The sequence below is a fragment of the Brassica oleracea genome, chromosome C8 (genome assembly GCF_000695525.1).
Source record: "Brassica oleracea var. oleracea cultivar TO1000 chromosome C8, BOL, whole genome shotgun sequence".
In the NCBI taxonomy this organism is placed as follows: domain Eukaryota; kingdom Viridiplantae; phylum Streptophyta; class Magnoliopsida; order Brassicales; family Brassicaceae; genus Brassica; species Brassica oleracea.
In genome coordinates this window covers 1,512,762-1,526,276 of record NC_027755.1, presented here as the reverse complement: position 1 = coordinate 1,526,276, position 13,515 = coordinate 1,512,762, and the positions used below count along the sequence as shown (strand labels likewise).

The following is a 13,515-nucleotide window of genomic DNA, read 5'->3' as shown; positions in this document are numbered from 1 at the left end:
GTCGTAAATGTTCGTTGTTATGGGCACGTTTTCTTGTAGTGAAAATAAATTACTATTATTATAAAATTATATATTATTATCGTAGTTAAATCTATGATTTTAGATATAAGTTGGATTAGTCGAGTCACTCATGTTGTGAGTATATTGAGTTACATATATTCTTTCAAATTCAAAATGAAGTATATTTATTTTATTATAATTAATTCTAATCAAATCAATTTTATTTATTTTTTAAATGTGCATGTATTTTCATAATATTTATTAAGTTATATGTTGATGTTTTAAAAAAAAATTAGAAAATAAAACGATGATCAATAGGAAAATACATGCATAAGTAGCTGATTCATTTTTGGAAGCTCATGAACACTTATCAACATTTTCAATAATTAAAATATTTTATAAATTTTAAATAACTTTATGGCTTTGATTTATTGAATGAAAACTGAAATTTATTTTAATGAGAATTCAGATTTGTTTTGATATTTTGATTATATACAAATTTATATTTTTCATCTAAAAAATATAGATATAAAGAAAGTATTTTACTACTTCAAAAGTATATTTTATGTTATTTAAAATATTTTTTAATGTAATATTACTATTTTGTGAACTTTTCCTTTTTTATGAAATCACATTGTATATACATATATTTTCTTTTTCAATTGTTTTTTTTTTAAGTTTTCCTTTTTTATTATATGTATATATTTTTTGGAAAAATTTAAAAAGGAAACTAAATATAAAAAAGTAACAGTACTTTAAATGTAATATTTTTAATTCATTAAAGGTAATAGTGTAATCAACCATCGTGAGAATTAACGTGAGAACGACACATAGGAAACTGACTTCTCAAATAATATTATAGAGATACATACACAAATTTACTATATCTCAAACCATAGTAAATATAACTATCCTCTCTCCCATTTTTATTTTCCTTTAGTTTGCGATTATATATTAATTAAAATTTCCACCGTACATGTCACATGTTTATAGATTTCCAATGTATTTGTAAAAAATGTTTTTAAGATAAGGATCATTTAAGTTTCTATGTAAAGAATAAAAAGGAAAATATATCAAACAAAGGTAAGTGATATGAAAAGTCTTGTAAGGGCATCTCCATCTCCACTCCGTTTTTTTCTTCTAAAATGGAGTAAAAGTGAATATGGAGTAAGGAATGCTCCGACCCAACTTCATTTCTCGTTCCATAATGAAATTTACTCTATAAATGGAGTAATCTATTTTTTGTTTGTTCATCACTCTATTATAGAGTAGAAAATGGTGTGGAATTAGAGTATTTTTTATTTCATATTCACTTTTACTCTATTTTAAAGAAAAAAAAAGAGTTTTACAAGAAAATGGTGTGGAATTAGAGTATTTTTTACTTCATATTCACTTTTACTCTATTTTAAAGAAAAAAAAAGAGTTTTACATTGGAGAGCACCCAAGATGTTCTAAGGTGGGATTTGACTACACACGTGATGTATAATGTTATTAATCAAACTATACACTATGACAATTTTTGTCCTAATATACTGCAAATATATATAAACACTGTCGTGCCAAAGAGTCAAACTTTTCTCATCTCATTTTTCCTCTCTCCTATCTAAATTTTATATGCAGTCGACAGACAAAATATTACACCCACAATTTAACCCTTTTTTTTTTAAATAACGCCACTTTCTATTCTTGTGTTTATACTATGGTTTACAATCCATCAGTATTTAAAAATCAAAAGTGGTTTATACGTATATGGACTGGAGAAATATATTAGAAGTTTAGGAGCAGCTTCTTAATGAGACACTGAAACTACGACGAAACGGCAACCACTTCTCACGCGTCCTACTTTCTTGTTTTTGTAATAGTACATAGAGTTAGGAATGGAAGCCAATTTATATAAATAGAAAGCAAAAGGGAAAATTCTAGAAGACACAGTAACCAAACAACACTAACAAAAAATGGCTTTCAGAAGAACATCTTCGGTTTTGTATATTCTCTTCATCTTTTATCTTCAACACAATTTGCTTTCCGTGAGCTCACGACCTCCCTCAGTAGATACGAACCACGAGACTCTTCCTTTTAATCCCTCAGAGACGGATGTTGTTGGGTTTGAAGGAAAGACTCGTGAGCTAGCTGTCGTTATCAAAAAAGCAATTGGTGGAGGACGTGGCGGGGGGAGTGGCAGCAGGGGTGGAGGAGGTGGAGGTCGAAGCCGATCACGTGGCGGGGCAGGTGTGATTTATCCGGCCAGATCGCATTTTCATCGTTCAAGCGGTAGCATGAACCTTCGAGGGGGAGTGTGTGCGGTCGGCTGGTTGTGTTCATCGGTGTTAGCCGGTTTATTCTTGATTCTGAACTTGATATATGTACGTAGGTCTAGATGGAACTATGGCGTATGTAAAGTGTCGTTCATATTCACTTAGAAAAAGTGTTTTCACCAGTTGCTCACCCCACAAGAACAATACATATTTATTTAAATTTGTAAAGCAAACGTTCCTATGATAGCATCGTCCACTATTTTTTTTTATATACCATTTAGTTGGAATTTTTGTTTGTTTTAATTCCATTTGGTTTATAATTACTAAGATATATAGACAAGCATAATCTCATAAGCCATTGCAAAAACATCATCGCTTAGCTCCTTGGAATCTATATCAAAATATGAAAAGTCATGACCCGACTGGTGGATTAACTTTATCCGTGGACCATGTGATGATGAGTGATGCCAAGACTCGAGATAAAGACAAGACTCAAGTTCCACCAAAAGACTGAACAACTATGGCCAATCGGAATATACTAAATGAGACATGAACCACACACACACTCAAGAAATGACCAGTACCCATTATAACATTTTAGGCAAAACAGACACCACACTTTAAAGTTTATTCAAGACATGCCAGTGGCGCATGCAGCGTTGGAGGATATGGATCAGGGTCACATGCTCCCAATGTATTTGTGAAAATATGATTTATGATTCTGATCATTTTAAGTTTCTATATAAAGAATAGATAGGAAAATAAGAGTAATGGATTTACATAAGTATTGTTTATTAAGTATTTGATGTAGATGTAATTAACCAATATCATGATAGCTTCGTGCTTTTAGATTTCACAGTTTAGGGACCAAACAAACTCATGCTCTTTTTTTTCTGAACTAATAAATATATGTCGATTATGCAATCCTGTATAGTGAGCAGTATTAATTATTTCAACCCGCCATTTATAACACGCAGATAATAAGGCTACGAAAGTGCTTAGGCAAGACCAAAGAGGTCACTATCAGTTTGTATACTATAAATAGGTATACAATTTTAAAATTTCTTTGAACAATGAGTGTTTTGGGGGACAATCGTTCCAGAAAAAAAAAACCTCTCTTCTCTCTCCTGACCACAAAGCCATCGATTCAACCTCCTTCCGGTGAGGTTCTTCTCTATCCAGGCAGTAGCACTTACGGCGGAGGTCGGTTTCTGGTCTTGGCGTCAGCGGTCTCCTGATCTCCGGCGTGGCGGCTTCATCGTAAGAGGGTGAGGCTCGGAGCTAGGGTTTTCGCAAGCTTCTTGGCTCTTTTGGGCTTGTTACTCTTCTAGGTTTTGTCTAATTGGGCTCATTTGGGATTGGTTGGGCTTTATTTAATTTCTGTTGTAAAACAAAAAACAAAAAATTATTAATGAAAACCTTTTTTCAAAAAAAAAAAAATTCTTTGAACAAAGTTTCATGCTATCTCTCTTGTATTTCTAGCTTTCGTTGCAGTTAAGTAACACAAAGCTTCATGTTATCTCTCTATCCTTGCACAAGTTTTTGATCAACAAAGTTATAATACTCCTATGTACAAATTGATTTAACCTCCATTCGCTTTAAAGTTCCACAATAGTTAAGCAAATAAATCAGTCTAAACGTTTCGTTTAAATAAAACTATAGGCTCTAAAAGGTGATCAAAGGAATGAGTGGAAATAATGAATTCATTATCATTCCTTACAATTTATGCAATTTACAAAAAATATTTATTTCATATGGTTCCTTAACATTCTTTCAAATTTAAGAAATAATAGACTACAATTATTTTTTATCAAATTAGGAGAGAAATAGATTTTCCTCTTGTTTTATTCCTTTTCGTTTTTTTTTTCTATTCCTTATATTTTTTTTTTTTGAATGAATGTAAAATTTATTCAAACAAAAACAGTATTACATCAAGTGCTTCTTTGTTTTTATGAAATATAAACTTCCCTACTCCAAAAGAAATAGAATCTACTTCTTCATAAATCTAATCTTGTCTCAAACCAAGTAATCAGCCCTTCTTCTAAGTAATTTCCCTTCCCTTTCCCGAAGAATATCTTCTCTTGTGTTATCTTGAATGCCTGCTGTATAAAGGGTAGATTTCTCCAAGCTAATCTTAAGACCCGAGATGCTTGCAAAATTTTTGAAAACCGTGAGTATCCCTTCTACTGATCTCTTGGTTCCATCCGTGAATACAAGTAGATCGTCCGCAAAACACAAATGCGATAGCATGATGTTTTTGCATTTAGGATGATATCCAACCTGCTTCCTTTCCACTGCCTTATCCAACATACCAGACAGCACATTCATGCATATCTCAAATAGATAGGGGGATAAAGCACAGCCTTGCCGTAAACCTCTCTTGCTTTGGAAGAAGCCGGCTAATTCTCCGTTCACCTGAACTGAAAAGGAAGCCGTACAGACACAAAGCTCAATCCAATGTATGAACTCCTCAGACATATTCAAAGCTCTCAGCGTATTCAAGAGGAACGGCCAGTGCACTGAATCGAACGCTTTTGCAATATCAATCTTCATCGCACAGCGTGGGGAGACATCCTCCTTGTGATAGTCTTTGACTATTTCTGTAGCCAACAGTAGGTTCTCCACAAGAAGTCTATCCTTGACAAAAGCAGACTGGTTGTACGATATGCATTGAGGAAGAGTACCCTTTAACTGGTTGGCTATGATCTTGGATATTACTTTGTACAGGACATTGCAACATGAGATCGGCCTGTAGTCTCTCATCTCTTGTGCACTCTCCTTCTTAGGTATAAGAGCTAATATAGTTGAATTTAACCCTTTAGGCAGAAACCCTTTACTGAAAAATGACTGAACAGCAGCAGTGAAGTCTTTACCAATTATACTCCATGAAGCTTTAAAGAATTCAGTCGTGTAACCATCTGGCCCTGGTGACTTGTTACTTGGCATATTGAAGACCACTTCTTTTATTTCCTCCTCTGTGACTACTCTTGTCAGTTTTGTTCTTTCTTCCTCAGTGCAGCGATATGGGATTGTTTCCTTTAGCTGCTCCACAGATGCAGTCTCTACATCTCTCGGCTCAAAGGTAAGAAACTCGTTGAAGAATCTCTCAGCTTCTTTCTTTATATCATCCTGAGTAGTAACACAACTTCCATCTGCACACTTAATTTCCCTTATCGCATTCCTGCTTTCTCTGATCTTAGCTGCATTGTAAAATGCCTTATTATTTTTATCGCCCACTTGTAACCAGTGTACCTTCGACCTCTGCTTTGACACCTTCTCTTCTATATCTGACACTCGCTGCCATCTTGCAGAAGCCTCTCGTTCTGCATACACATTTTCTGGTGTGGGCATTCTCATCATTTGTTCTTTCTTCACACAAAGATCACTATACGCTTCCTTTACCTTCTTTGTGAGTGATCCTAGCTTACTCTTACTCAGAGTACGCAGAGGAGGCTTCAACCCTTTAAGATACTTTGAAAATCTGTATAGAGCTGAAGTTGATTGGAACAATGGTTGCATGTCCTTCCAATAGTTACCAATTACCTCCATAAATTCTGAAGTTTCTGCAACTACATTTGTAAACTTGAACGGTTTACGTTTCCCAACAGCTTCCGCAGTCATATGAAACCTCCCTCTTAGATGATCTGAAACTCCTCCTGCTTCAAACACTCCATAAGCTTGAGTGCGATTATTTAACCATTTCTCATTCACCAAAATACGATCCAACTTCTTACTAATAGTTCCTTCATCTCTCTTGTTACACCATGTGAAACGCGGTCCTTGATACCCATATCCGTGAAACTGCAATACTGAATCACACTTTCGAAATCTCTCATACCCGAAGTAACAAGACCTGAATCCTGGTAACTTGAGTGCTCTTCTCCATCCAACACCTCATTAAAATCTCCCATAATAACCCACTCTTTATTCCTGAACATTCCAGCATCTTGATGATCTTTCAAATCCCTCCATAACTCTTTTCTTTTTTCTGCCATATTTTCTCCGTAGACAAATGAGCAGAAGAATTCCTCCTTCTCTCCCTCCAATAGAATCGATACTGTAATTATCTGATCAGATTTAAAAACCGGAGTCAATCTGACCTGAGAATTCCAGAGCACCCAAATTCTCCCCTTCCTATTGAACTCATAGTTATTAATGCAAGACCAGCCTTGAAATACTGATGAAGCTATTCGACCAGCCTTACTTTCCTTAACCCTTGTTTCCAGCAACCCTCCAAACTGTAGACCTTTATTTTGAATCCATTCCCTTACTACTCTATGTTTTGAGCTTTTAGTAAATCCTCTTACATTCCAAAAAAACCCTGTCATTGAGAAAGATTTGTGGGGTTCCTTTTTCCCAGCTGCCCGGGTTTCTCTGGAATGACTTTGTGTAAAGTTTTTGATCTTCTCGGGAGTGAAAGTCTGATTTTAGTTGCGCTTGCAAGATCAGGCCAGTGCTCCTTAGAATCCAACCCAGCTATGTCTCTCTTTTGATTCTCTTCTCTCACTTCTTTATTCCCATTCATCCCCCCTGTTTGCTCCTCAATTCCAACTTCCTCAGTTACATTCTTCCCCCCATTACATTCTTCAATACTCAAAACGTTCTCCATTTCGATTGGTTTTATCTTATCTCCATTCTCATCTACTTCAAGTAAAGCTGAAAATCTTGATGGAGTCAATAGCTTCTCCTGACTGAACTTCAGTGAGCTGGAACTTTTGCTCGCTTTCTCTGGCGTTACATCTGACCAGCTTTCTACCATTTCCCCTTCCTCAATATCCTCCTCTACATTAGTCTTTTGTTCTCCCAGAACTTCCTCATTAGATTCAATAATAACATCCTTACCCTCATTCTTTTTTTCTTTCTTCTTCATTTTCTCTCCTAACACCATCACTTTGCGTATCTTCTCTCTCTGATATTATTTGTTTGACTGATTTCTCTGTTCCATCTTTCTTATTCATGACACAGACTCTAGCTATGTGCCCCCATTTTCCACAAGTGTGACATCTTAGAGGTAACCATGGGTAAATGAACTCCACCAAAGAAGATTTGCCATTTTTGGTGAAATTTATTTTGTCTGGTAACTCCTTTGATAGATCAACATTTACGAAGATCTTTGCTAGTTTGAAATTCGAGCAGGAAGCTGTCTCTGGATGGAGCCTAACTGGAACCCCTGCAGCGCTCGTGATGAAACTAAGTCCCTGCCATGAGAACATATTCATCAGCACATTCTTGAGATAAACCCACATTGGAATCGACTTTATCTCTGGCTTCTCTTTCAGCTCATCAGGTGTCCATTTTGTTACAACCAGTGGCACGTTTCCGATGTTCCACATACCTCTTCGAAGGATTCGAGCTCGCATTACTGGATTCGAAACTCTAAACTTCATTGTTGTATTGTCTACAATATGCACATCGATCTGCTTCTGCTCTCTCTGAGTCCAGTTTTTGTTTACGATAGCATGAACACGAGCCACATGTGGAGCTGTATCAAGGAACTTCCCAATCAAATAGTCTTCCCATAGTAGATTTTCCTTCTCAATGACATCATCCGGTATCTCAACCATCTTCTCACCTTCCTTTTCCGTGATCTTAACCTCATACTTCTTCAACACCTTTTTCTCTTGCGCAATCTCAGCCCATGAACCTCCATTTTCAGTTCCCCTTGATAGGTTCTCCAATCCCTTACCTCCCGTTTGATTTCCTTCCTCTACCCCCGTACCTTCCGTCCGATTATTTAATCTCTTTTCCTCCGCTTGTTTCTGCTCTCTTGCCACCATCTCTTCAGTTTTACTCTGCTCCCCAACCTCCAAAACCTTCGATAAAACCTCTGATCCTTCCAATACGTTTCCCAACCCAACAGTCTCTCTCTGCTGTATCTGATTTGCCATTTCCTCCGTCGTAGATTCAGTTAACCCCGGCGGATCCGCCGCATCCATCTCCGAAAGTTTCGATCGCCAAATCTCCTTTTTTTTTGCCTTTTGCTAAACGGTGCGTTTCCTCAAAAAATCTAATACTTCTTGAAAAAATTTGGACCATTTCTCGATTTATGCGTGTCATCCTTGAAAAGAAAATGATGATAAAGAAATGATGCTCTCGTTGAGAGTCGAACTCAAGACCAGTTAATGGTTACCAGTTAGAGTCATGTAACTAATCATCATACATGGATTTCAATTTGTGATCTATGGTATGTTCTCGTAATTTTTTGGTTTTATGTTTAGTATAGACTATATAAAATAATAATGTTCAAAAATTAAAACTTAAATAAGGATTATCATTTCGAGTTTCAAAATTTTAACATAGACGAATAAACTAGATATCAGAGATGGATGATAGAAGACTTTAAAAAGAACTTTAAGTTGGTCGATCCATGAGTTACAGTTGAAATCATCTTCACTTAATTTCATAATTAACTTTGAATTCGATAACAGCTTCGACCAAGCCTAACACACTCCAACCAGTGCAAGATCTCAGCGTTAGGATCTCTCTCGATTACCACATTAGTCGCCGTGATCTGCATAACTCCTCTGTACAAGCCGACGCGGCCACGAACGCGAGCTACGGCTCCGATTCTGATGTCTCTTGCTTGTCTACGAGCGATTCTTGAGTGCAGCAGAATCGTCGATGAGTCGAACCGGCTGAAGTAAGAAGAGGTGAGTTGGTTGAGCCACATGATGCACGTGACGCAGCCAATGCCATCATCAATGCTGAACTTGAGAAACTTCTCGGCCATGTCGCGAGAGACGATCGTGCCCACTGTCTCTACTGTTTGAACCGAGACTGTCGATAAACTAGTAAAGAGAAAGGACGAATTCTTGTCGGTCGGTCAAGACAAAGACGTGTTTTATTAGATCAATGAGTCGAAACAGTGTTACAAAAGGGGGAGAGTACAAAGGAATTAGTCCGGCGAAAGCTGGTTCGTCGGACCGTACAAGTCGGCGAGAAGTAAGATATGAAACCCTAAATCTAGCCGAAAGTGAGTGTAGTAGTTTGCGGATCCCCTCCTTGTTGTCTTTTCTCCTCTTTTTATAGACACATGCTCGTTAACCTAATGTGCTATGTCCTGACGGGCCTCCTCGAGTGGTTAGGCCGAGGTGTCGGGCCGCTGACTCGAGTCATCGAGCCGACGACTTTCGGTTGGTCGTCTCGCCGATCAAAAGCAGTTTAAAGCCGAGTCGATCACCGGCTCGCAAGTCGACGAACCGACTTTCTTTGTTGTGATCATGTGTTTGGATAATTGTCTTGTGGGCCTTTTGGAGGGGGGCTAGACCCATATCCAACATCTAAGCGTGAGACCCACGAGATAGCCCCCAGTGAGAAACAGTTGGCTTCTGTCGGTGATGGTCTCAGGCGGTGGATGTCACGTGTCATGAGTTTCGCGTGTGTGTTCTGTTGGGATGGATCCATGGCTGGACACAGACCATAACAATGAAGATTAGTGCGGGAAACCGTTAAAACGATTTTCAAAAAAGAATATTTGAACTGAAAATAATTCTACAACAATTATCTGTAAAAATAAATATATGTCGTCCTAGTTTTGACAAGTAGTTTATTCGGATGAGATTACTATTGTTATTTTTAATGTGATTAAAGAACGTTTTTCTGTTACTTAATTGTCCTGCAGTCTCAGAGATCTGAAGTTTAGCATAGTTGTTTGAATGAAATTATTGTGTAATTTACTCTTCCTTATTAAGAATTAAAAAGTAGTATAGTGTTGAGAAGAAACTATCCCATGAAAGTTACGATTTTGAAATCTTACTACATGATGCAGACCGGCACCCAGTAAGATTTCCAAAGAATTAGACACGTTTACAATTCTACATTACAAAAGATCTAAAAGTCTATAAAGACTGCATAACTCGTTTTTGATATGACAAACTTCTAGAATTTCATGAATTATTAAAGCTAAAACTCCATTAACTTTTCTTTTTCCAGACAAAAACAAATGATCTTGACAGTCACCTACTTGAGCAACTAGTTCTCGTGTAATAGCTACATCACCCTGGGTTAGATGTTATCATTTTAATCTAAATAAACTTTGTTATTCCACCATTTTTTATGTTACTTATAGAGATCATCATAAACAATAGTGTGTGGAGTCACTGATCAAACAAAACTCCACTGACACTGTTTATTTTTAGCTACCCCCTTCCAGGACATACATTTCTGTAGATTTGAATAAAGAAATGGAATATACATTTTAGTTGATTCAAGTACTATCTATGAATAGTAGAGTGGAGATGAATAAATGAAGAAAGCAAGACACTAAAAGCAGGAGAAAACTACTAAATGGTACCATGTCATTTTCAACTTTACCTTTGCTTCAGAGGCAGAGAATCTCAAAAATTCAAAAAGCCACAATAAATGCCTTTAGAGGTGATTCATGTTTTCTTCGTGTGTGTTTATTTTTCGTGAACTCATGTTTAATACTTCAGTACACCATCTTGTGACTCCAATTTATAATTTTGTTATGAAAATGTGAAATAAATAAACGAGTGAAATCAGTTTATAAAGTTAGAGGATTTAGAGCGAAAACTATTTTACAGAGAAAGGGATTCCAGCCACACTCATACGTGGACGTACGAGGTGGATTTAGAGTGGGTGAGGGATGACTATGACTTGAGACGCAAGCCATTATCGTACCTAATGGTTCAATCCTTACTAACTTAAAGTTAATGAAGCTTCAGTATAATAAATTATCTTTACTTCTTATGTGATTAGGAAGGCTAAGTAAAGTATTTGCTTACCTCTAACTTATTTGCGGGCCAGAGGATCTTTTAACTTAGTCTGCAATTTAGAAAACGAGTAAAATTAATATAAGAAATTAGACAAAATTAGTATAATAAATTAGACATCCGATGCGCATCAAAGCATAGCTATTCCTGAACATAATCATTCAAGTGATGACCTTAGTCACTAACTTAATGGACAACTAATGCAAAAGGAAAAGACAGTGTGTATGTAGGTCCAAATTTTAATACGGCTCACTAGAAAAGAAAGGGTCACACATGAGCATACTCTTATTCTGTGACTGTACTTGTAATTTGCAATTAACCACACGCAAAAGTGAACATCAAAGGATTAGGTGAATATATATAACTTCCTTGAGACGTAACAGAAAAGCAAGTGATATAAAGGAGAAAAATTCCCCTAAAGAAAAACTAACCCAATCCCACATCTACTAGGGAAAACAGGGGTAGGTAGATATGTTACCAAATGGGGAGGATGATTCGGATCTTATGCGTCTGGTGAAGGAGCTTCAAGCTTCTCTAATGAAGAACGATAAGCTGGAGAAAGAAAATCACGAGCTGCGTCAAGAAGTGGCTCGCCTACGAGCACAAGTAAGCAATCTTAAAGCACATGACAATGAGAGGAAATCAATGTTATGGAAGAAGTTGCAGAGCTCATATGATGGTGGCAACACAGACGCATCTAATCTGAAAGCGCCAGAGAGTGCCAAACCCAACATAAAGGGACATGAGGTAAAGAATCCAAACCTGAAGCCAATGGTCAAAGAACAATCTACAGCAATAAAGCCGCCTCCGCCTCCACCACTTCCATCAAAAACAACACTTGGAAAAAGGTCCGTGCGTCGTGCTCCAGAAGTTGTAGAGTTGTATCGTGCCCTCACGAAGAGAGAGTCTCATATGGGTAACAAGATCAATCAGAACGGAGTTTTGTCTCCTGCGTACAACGCAAACATGATTGGTGAGATTGAGAACCGCTCCAAATATCTTTCAGATGTAAGTACAAGACAAAACCACATATGTATTTTATTGTGCATCATTGTCTAGGATTTAATTCTTATCTAAATCATTACAAACAATGTGGTGTTTGGGAACTTGCAGATCAAATCAGACACTGACAGACACAGAGAACATATCCATTTCCTAATCAGTAAGGTGGATGCTGCAACATTTACAGACATATCAGAAGTGGAGACGTTTGTGAAATGGATAGACGACGAACTATCTTCCTTAGTTGACGAAAGGGCAGTCCTAAAGCATTTCCCTAAATGGCCAGAACGTAAAGCAGATTCACTAAGAGAGGCTGCTTGCAGCTACAGAGCGCTAAAGAGCCTTGAAACTGAGATTTTGTCGTTCAAGGAAAATCCAAAGGAACCTCTAAAGCAGGTCTTGCAAAAGATTCAGTCGTTACAAGACAGGCGAGCATGTATAAAGAATTAGAGCTACTAGTAAACTACTTGATCTATTCAATTACAATGTCATTAAATGTTCAATCTTTCAGGTTAGAAGAAGCTGTTAACAGCACAGAGAGGACAAGAGACAGCACAGGGAAGAGATACAAGGATTTTCAGATACCGTGGGAGTGGATGCTCGACGCAGGATTGATCGGACAGGTAGGTGACTGATTAGCTGCGATACACCGATAAAATCAAATTATGATGGAAACTATCATATAGGGATGTAAAGATGCCTATAAATTTTATTCTAAGCAAACTATAAGTTACATCTTTTGTAATGAATCAGCCATTTAACCAACTTTTACTTCTACTACTACCACTACTACAAGTGACAAGTAAGTAAACGAAATTTTACCTTATTGCAGCTAAAATACAGCTCGTTGAGGCTAGCTCAGGCGTACATGAAGCGAATAACCAAGGAGCTGGAATCAAATGGAGGCGGTAAAGAAGGGAATCTATTGCATCAAGGGGTCAGATTTGCCTACACAATACACCAGGTACCCAAAAAAAAAAGTCATAAAGTAATCTGTTTAATAAAAGCCATGTTCATATCTACTCAGTTATTTCTTGATGACACTAATTCAATATTTCAGTTTGCTGGCGGTTTTGACGAAGAGGCATTACGCATATTTAACGAGCTAAAGAAGATGGCTACAAGTGAATCCCAGAAGATAAATAAGTAACGGTTCACAAATTAAGAAAAAAAAGAACTCCGAGTCGATTTTGTGCAGCATCAACTAAGAGAGTGAACCATGTTGTAATCTAGCTTTTAAGATTACACACAAGACGTGTAAAAGAGACTATAGCCTAAGTTATTGCTCTGTTCAAGTCTTACTTAGATATCAATGTCTATGTATCTATGAATGTCACACTTGAATCAAGGAAGTATAATTAGCATTGAAACTTGCAGATGCCAATACACAACACCATTGTTGATGAAGGTCACTGAACGATATGCGATATATCAACGTTTTCTGAGCATATACACATTACGATTAACAACTATCATACGAATGATTCCAATACACAATCCACCAAAACGTAAACCGTCGGAACGAA

At 37.0% G+C, this 13,515-nt stretch overlaps 3 protein-coding genes across 7 annotated transcripts; 2 read left to right on the top strand and 1 right to left on the bottom strand.

The window, feature by feature from the left end:
* The first annotated feature begins 1,911 nt into the window (after nucleotides 1-1,911).
* On the top strand, nucleotides 1,912-2,504 carry LOC106311338. Its single transcript, XM_013748538.1, has one exon. The coding sequence runs from the start codon at nucleotides 1,956-1,958 to the stop codon at nucleotides 2,418-2,420; it is 465 nt and encodes a 154-aa protein (XP_013603992.1). The 5' UTR covers nucleotides 1,912-1,955; the 3' UTR covers nucleotides 2,421-2,504.
* Nucleotides 2,505-3,264: 760 nt separating this feature from the next.
* Nucleotides 3,265-12,227, bottom strand: LOC106311336 (CST complex subunit STN1-like). Of its 5 annotated transcripts, none has more exons than XR_001263992.1 (5): nucleotides 12,073-12,160; nucleotides 11,750-11,936; nucleotides 11,466-11,581; nucleotides 11,000-11,039; nucleotides 3,265-3,635 (listed from the first exon to the last, which is right to left on the bottom strand). XR_001263992.1 is itself a non-coding variant. In XM_013748537.1 (4 exons), the coding sequence occupies exons 3-4, from the start codon at nucleotides 9,657-9,659 to the stop codon at nucleotides 8,662-8,664; spliced, it is 477 nt and encodes a 158-aa protein (XP_013603991.1). In that variant the 5' UTR covers nucleotides 9,660-9,661; nucleotides 11,000-11,039; nucleotides 11,466-11,555; the 3' UTR covers nucleotides 8,600-8,661. The 5 variants fall into 5 exon arrangements, 1 of the variants encoding a protein (XP_013603991.1); XR_001263994.1 differs by lacking the exons at nucleotides 3,265-3,635; nucleotides 12,073-12,160 and adding exons at nucleotides 9,057-9,661; nucleotides 12,175-12,227; XR_001263993.1 differs by lacking the exons at nucleotides 3,265-3,635; nucleotides 12,073-12,160 and adding exons at nucleotides 9,059-9,661; nucleotides 12,179-12,227.
* Nucleotides 11,260-13,365, top strand: LOC106311332 (protein CHUP1, chloroplastic). The gene is made up of 5 exons (XM_013748530.1): nucleotides 11,260-11,995; nucleotides 12,101-12,417; nucleotides 12,501-12,612; nucleotides 12,822-12,953; nucleotides 13,050-13,365. Exons 1-5 carry the CDS (start codon nucleotides 11,459-11,461, stop codon nucleotides 13,137-13,139), a joined length of 1,188 nt encoding a protein of 395 aa, XP_013603984.1. The 5' UTR covers nucleotides 11,260-11,458; the 3' UTR covers nucleotides 13,140-13,365.
* Nucleotides 13,366-13,515: the final 150 nt, after the last annotated feature.

What these genes read in the sequence shown, in the direction of transcription:
- LOC106311336 (XM_013748537.1), bottom strand. Translation starts at nt 9,659, where the DNA reads ATGGATCCATCCCAACAGAACACACACGCGAAACTCATGACACGTGAC. An exon ending in CGTGGGTCTCACGCTTAGAT is followed by an intron (nt 9,013 to 9,533) that starts GTTGGATATGGG and finishes CAAACAGTAGAG; the next exon opens with ACAGTGGGCACGATCGTCTC.
- LOC106311332 (XM_013748530.1), top strand. Translation starts at nt 11,459, where the DNA reads ATGTTACCAAATGGGGAGGATGATTCGGATCTTATGCGTCTGGTGAAG. An exon ending in ATTCAGTCGTTACAAGACAG is followed by an intron (nt 12,418 to 12,500) that starts GCGAGCATGTAT and finishes TCAATCTTTCAG; the next exon opens with GTTAGAAGAAGCTGTTAACA. An exon ending in ACGCAGGATTGATCGGACAG is followed by an intron (nt 12,613 to 12,821) that starts GTAGGTGACTGA and finishes ACCTTATTGCAG; the next exon opens with CTAAAATACAGCTCGTTGAG.
- LOC106311338 (XM_013748538.1), top strand. Translation starts at nt 1,956, where the DNA reads ATGGCTTTCAGAAGAACATCTTCGGTTTTGTATATTCTCTTCATCTTT.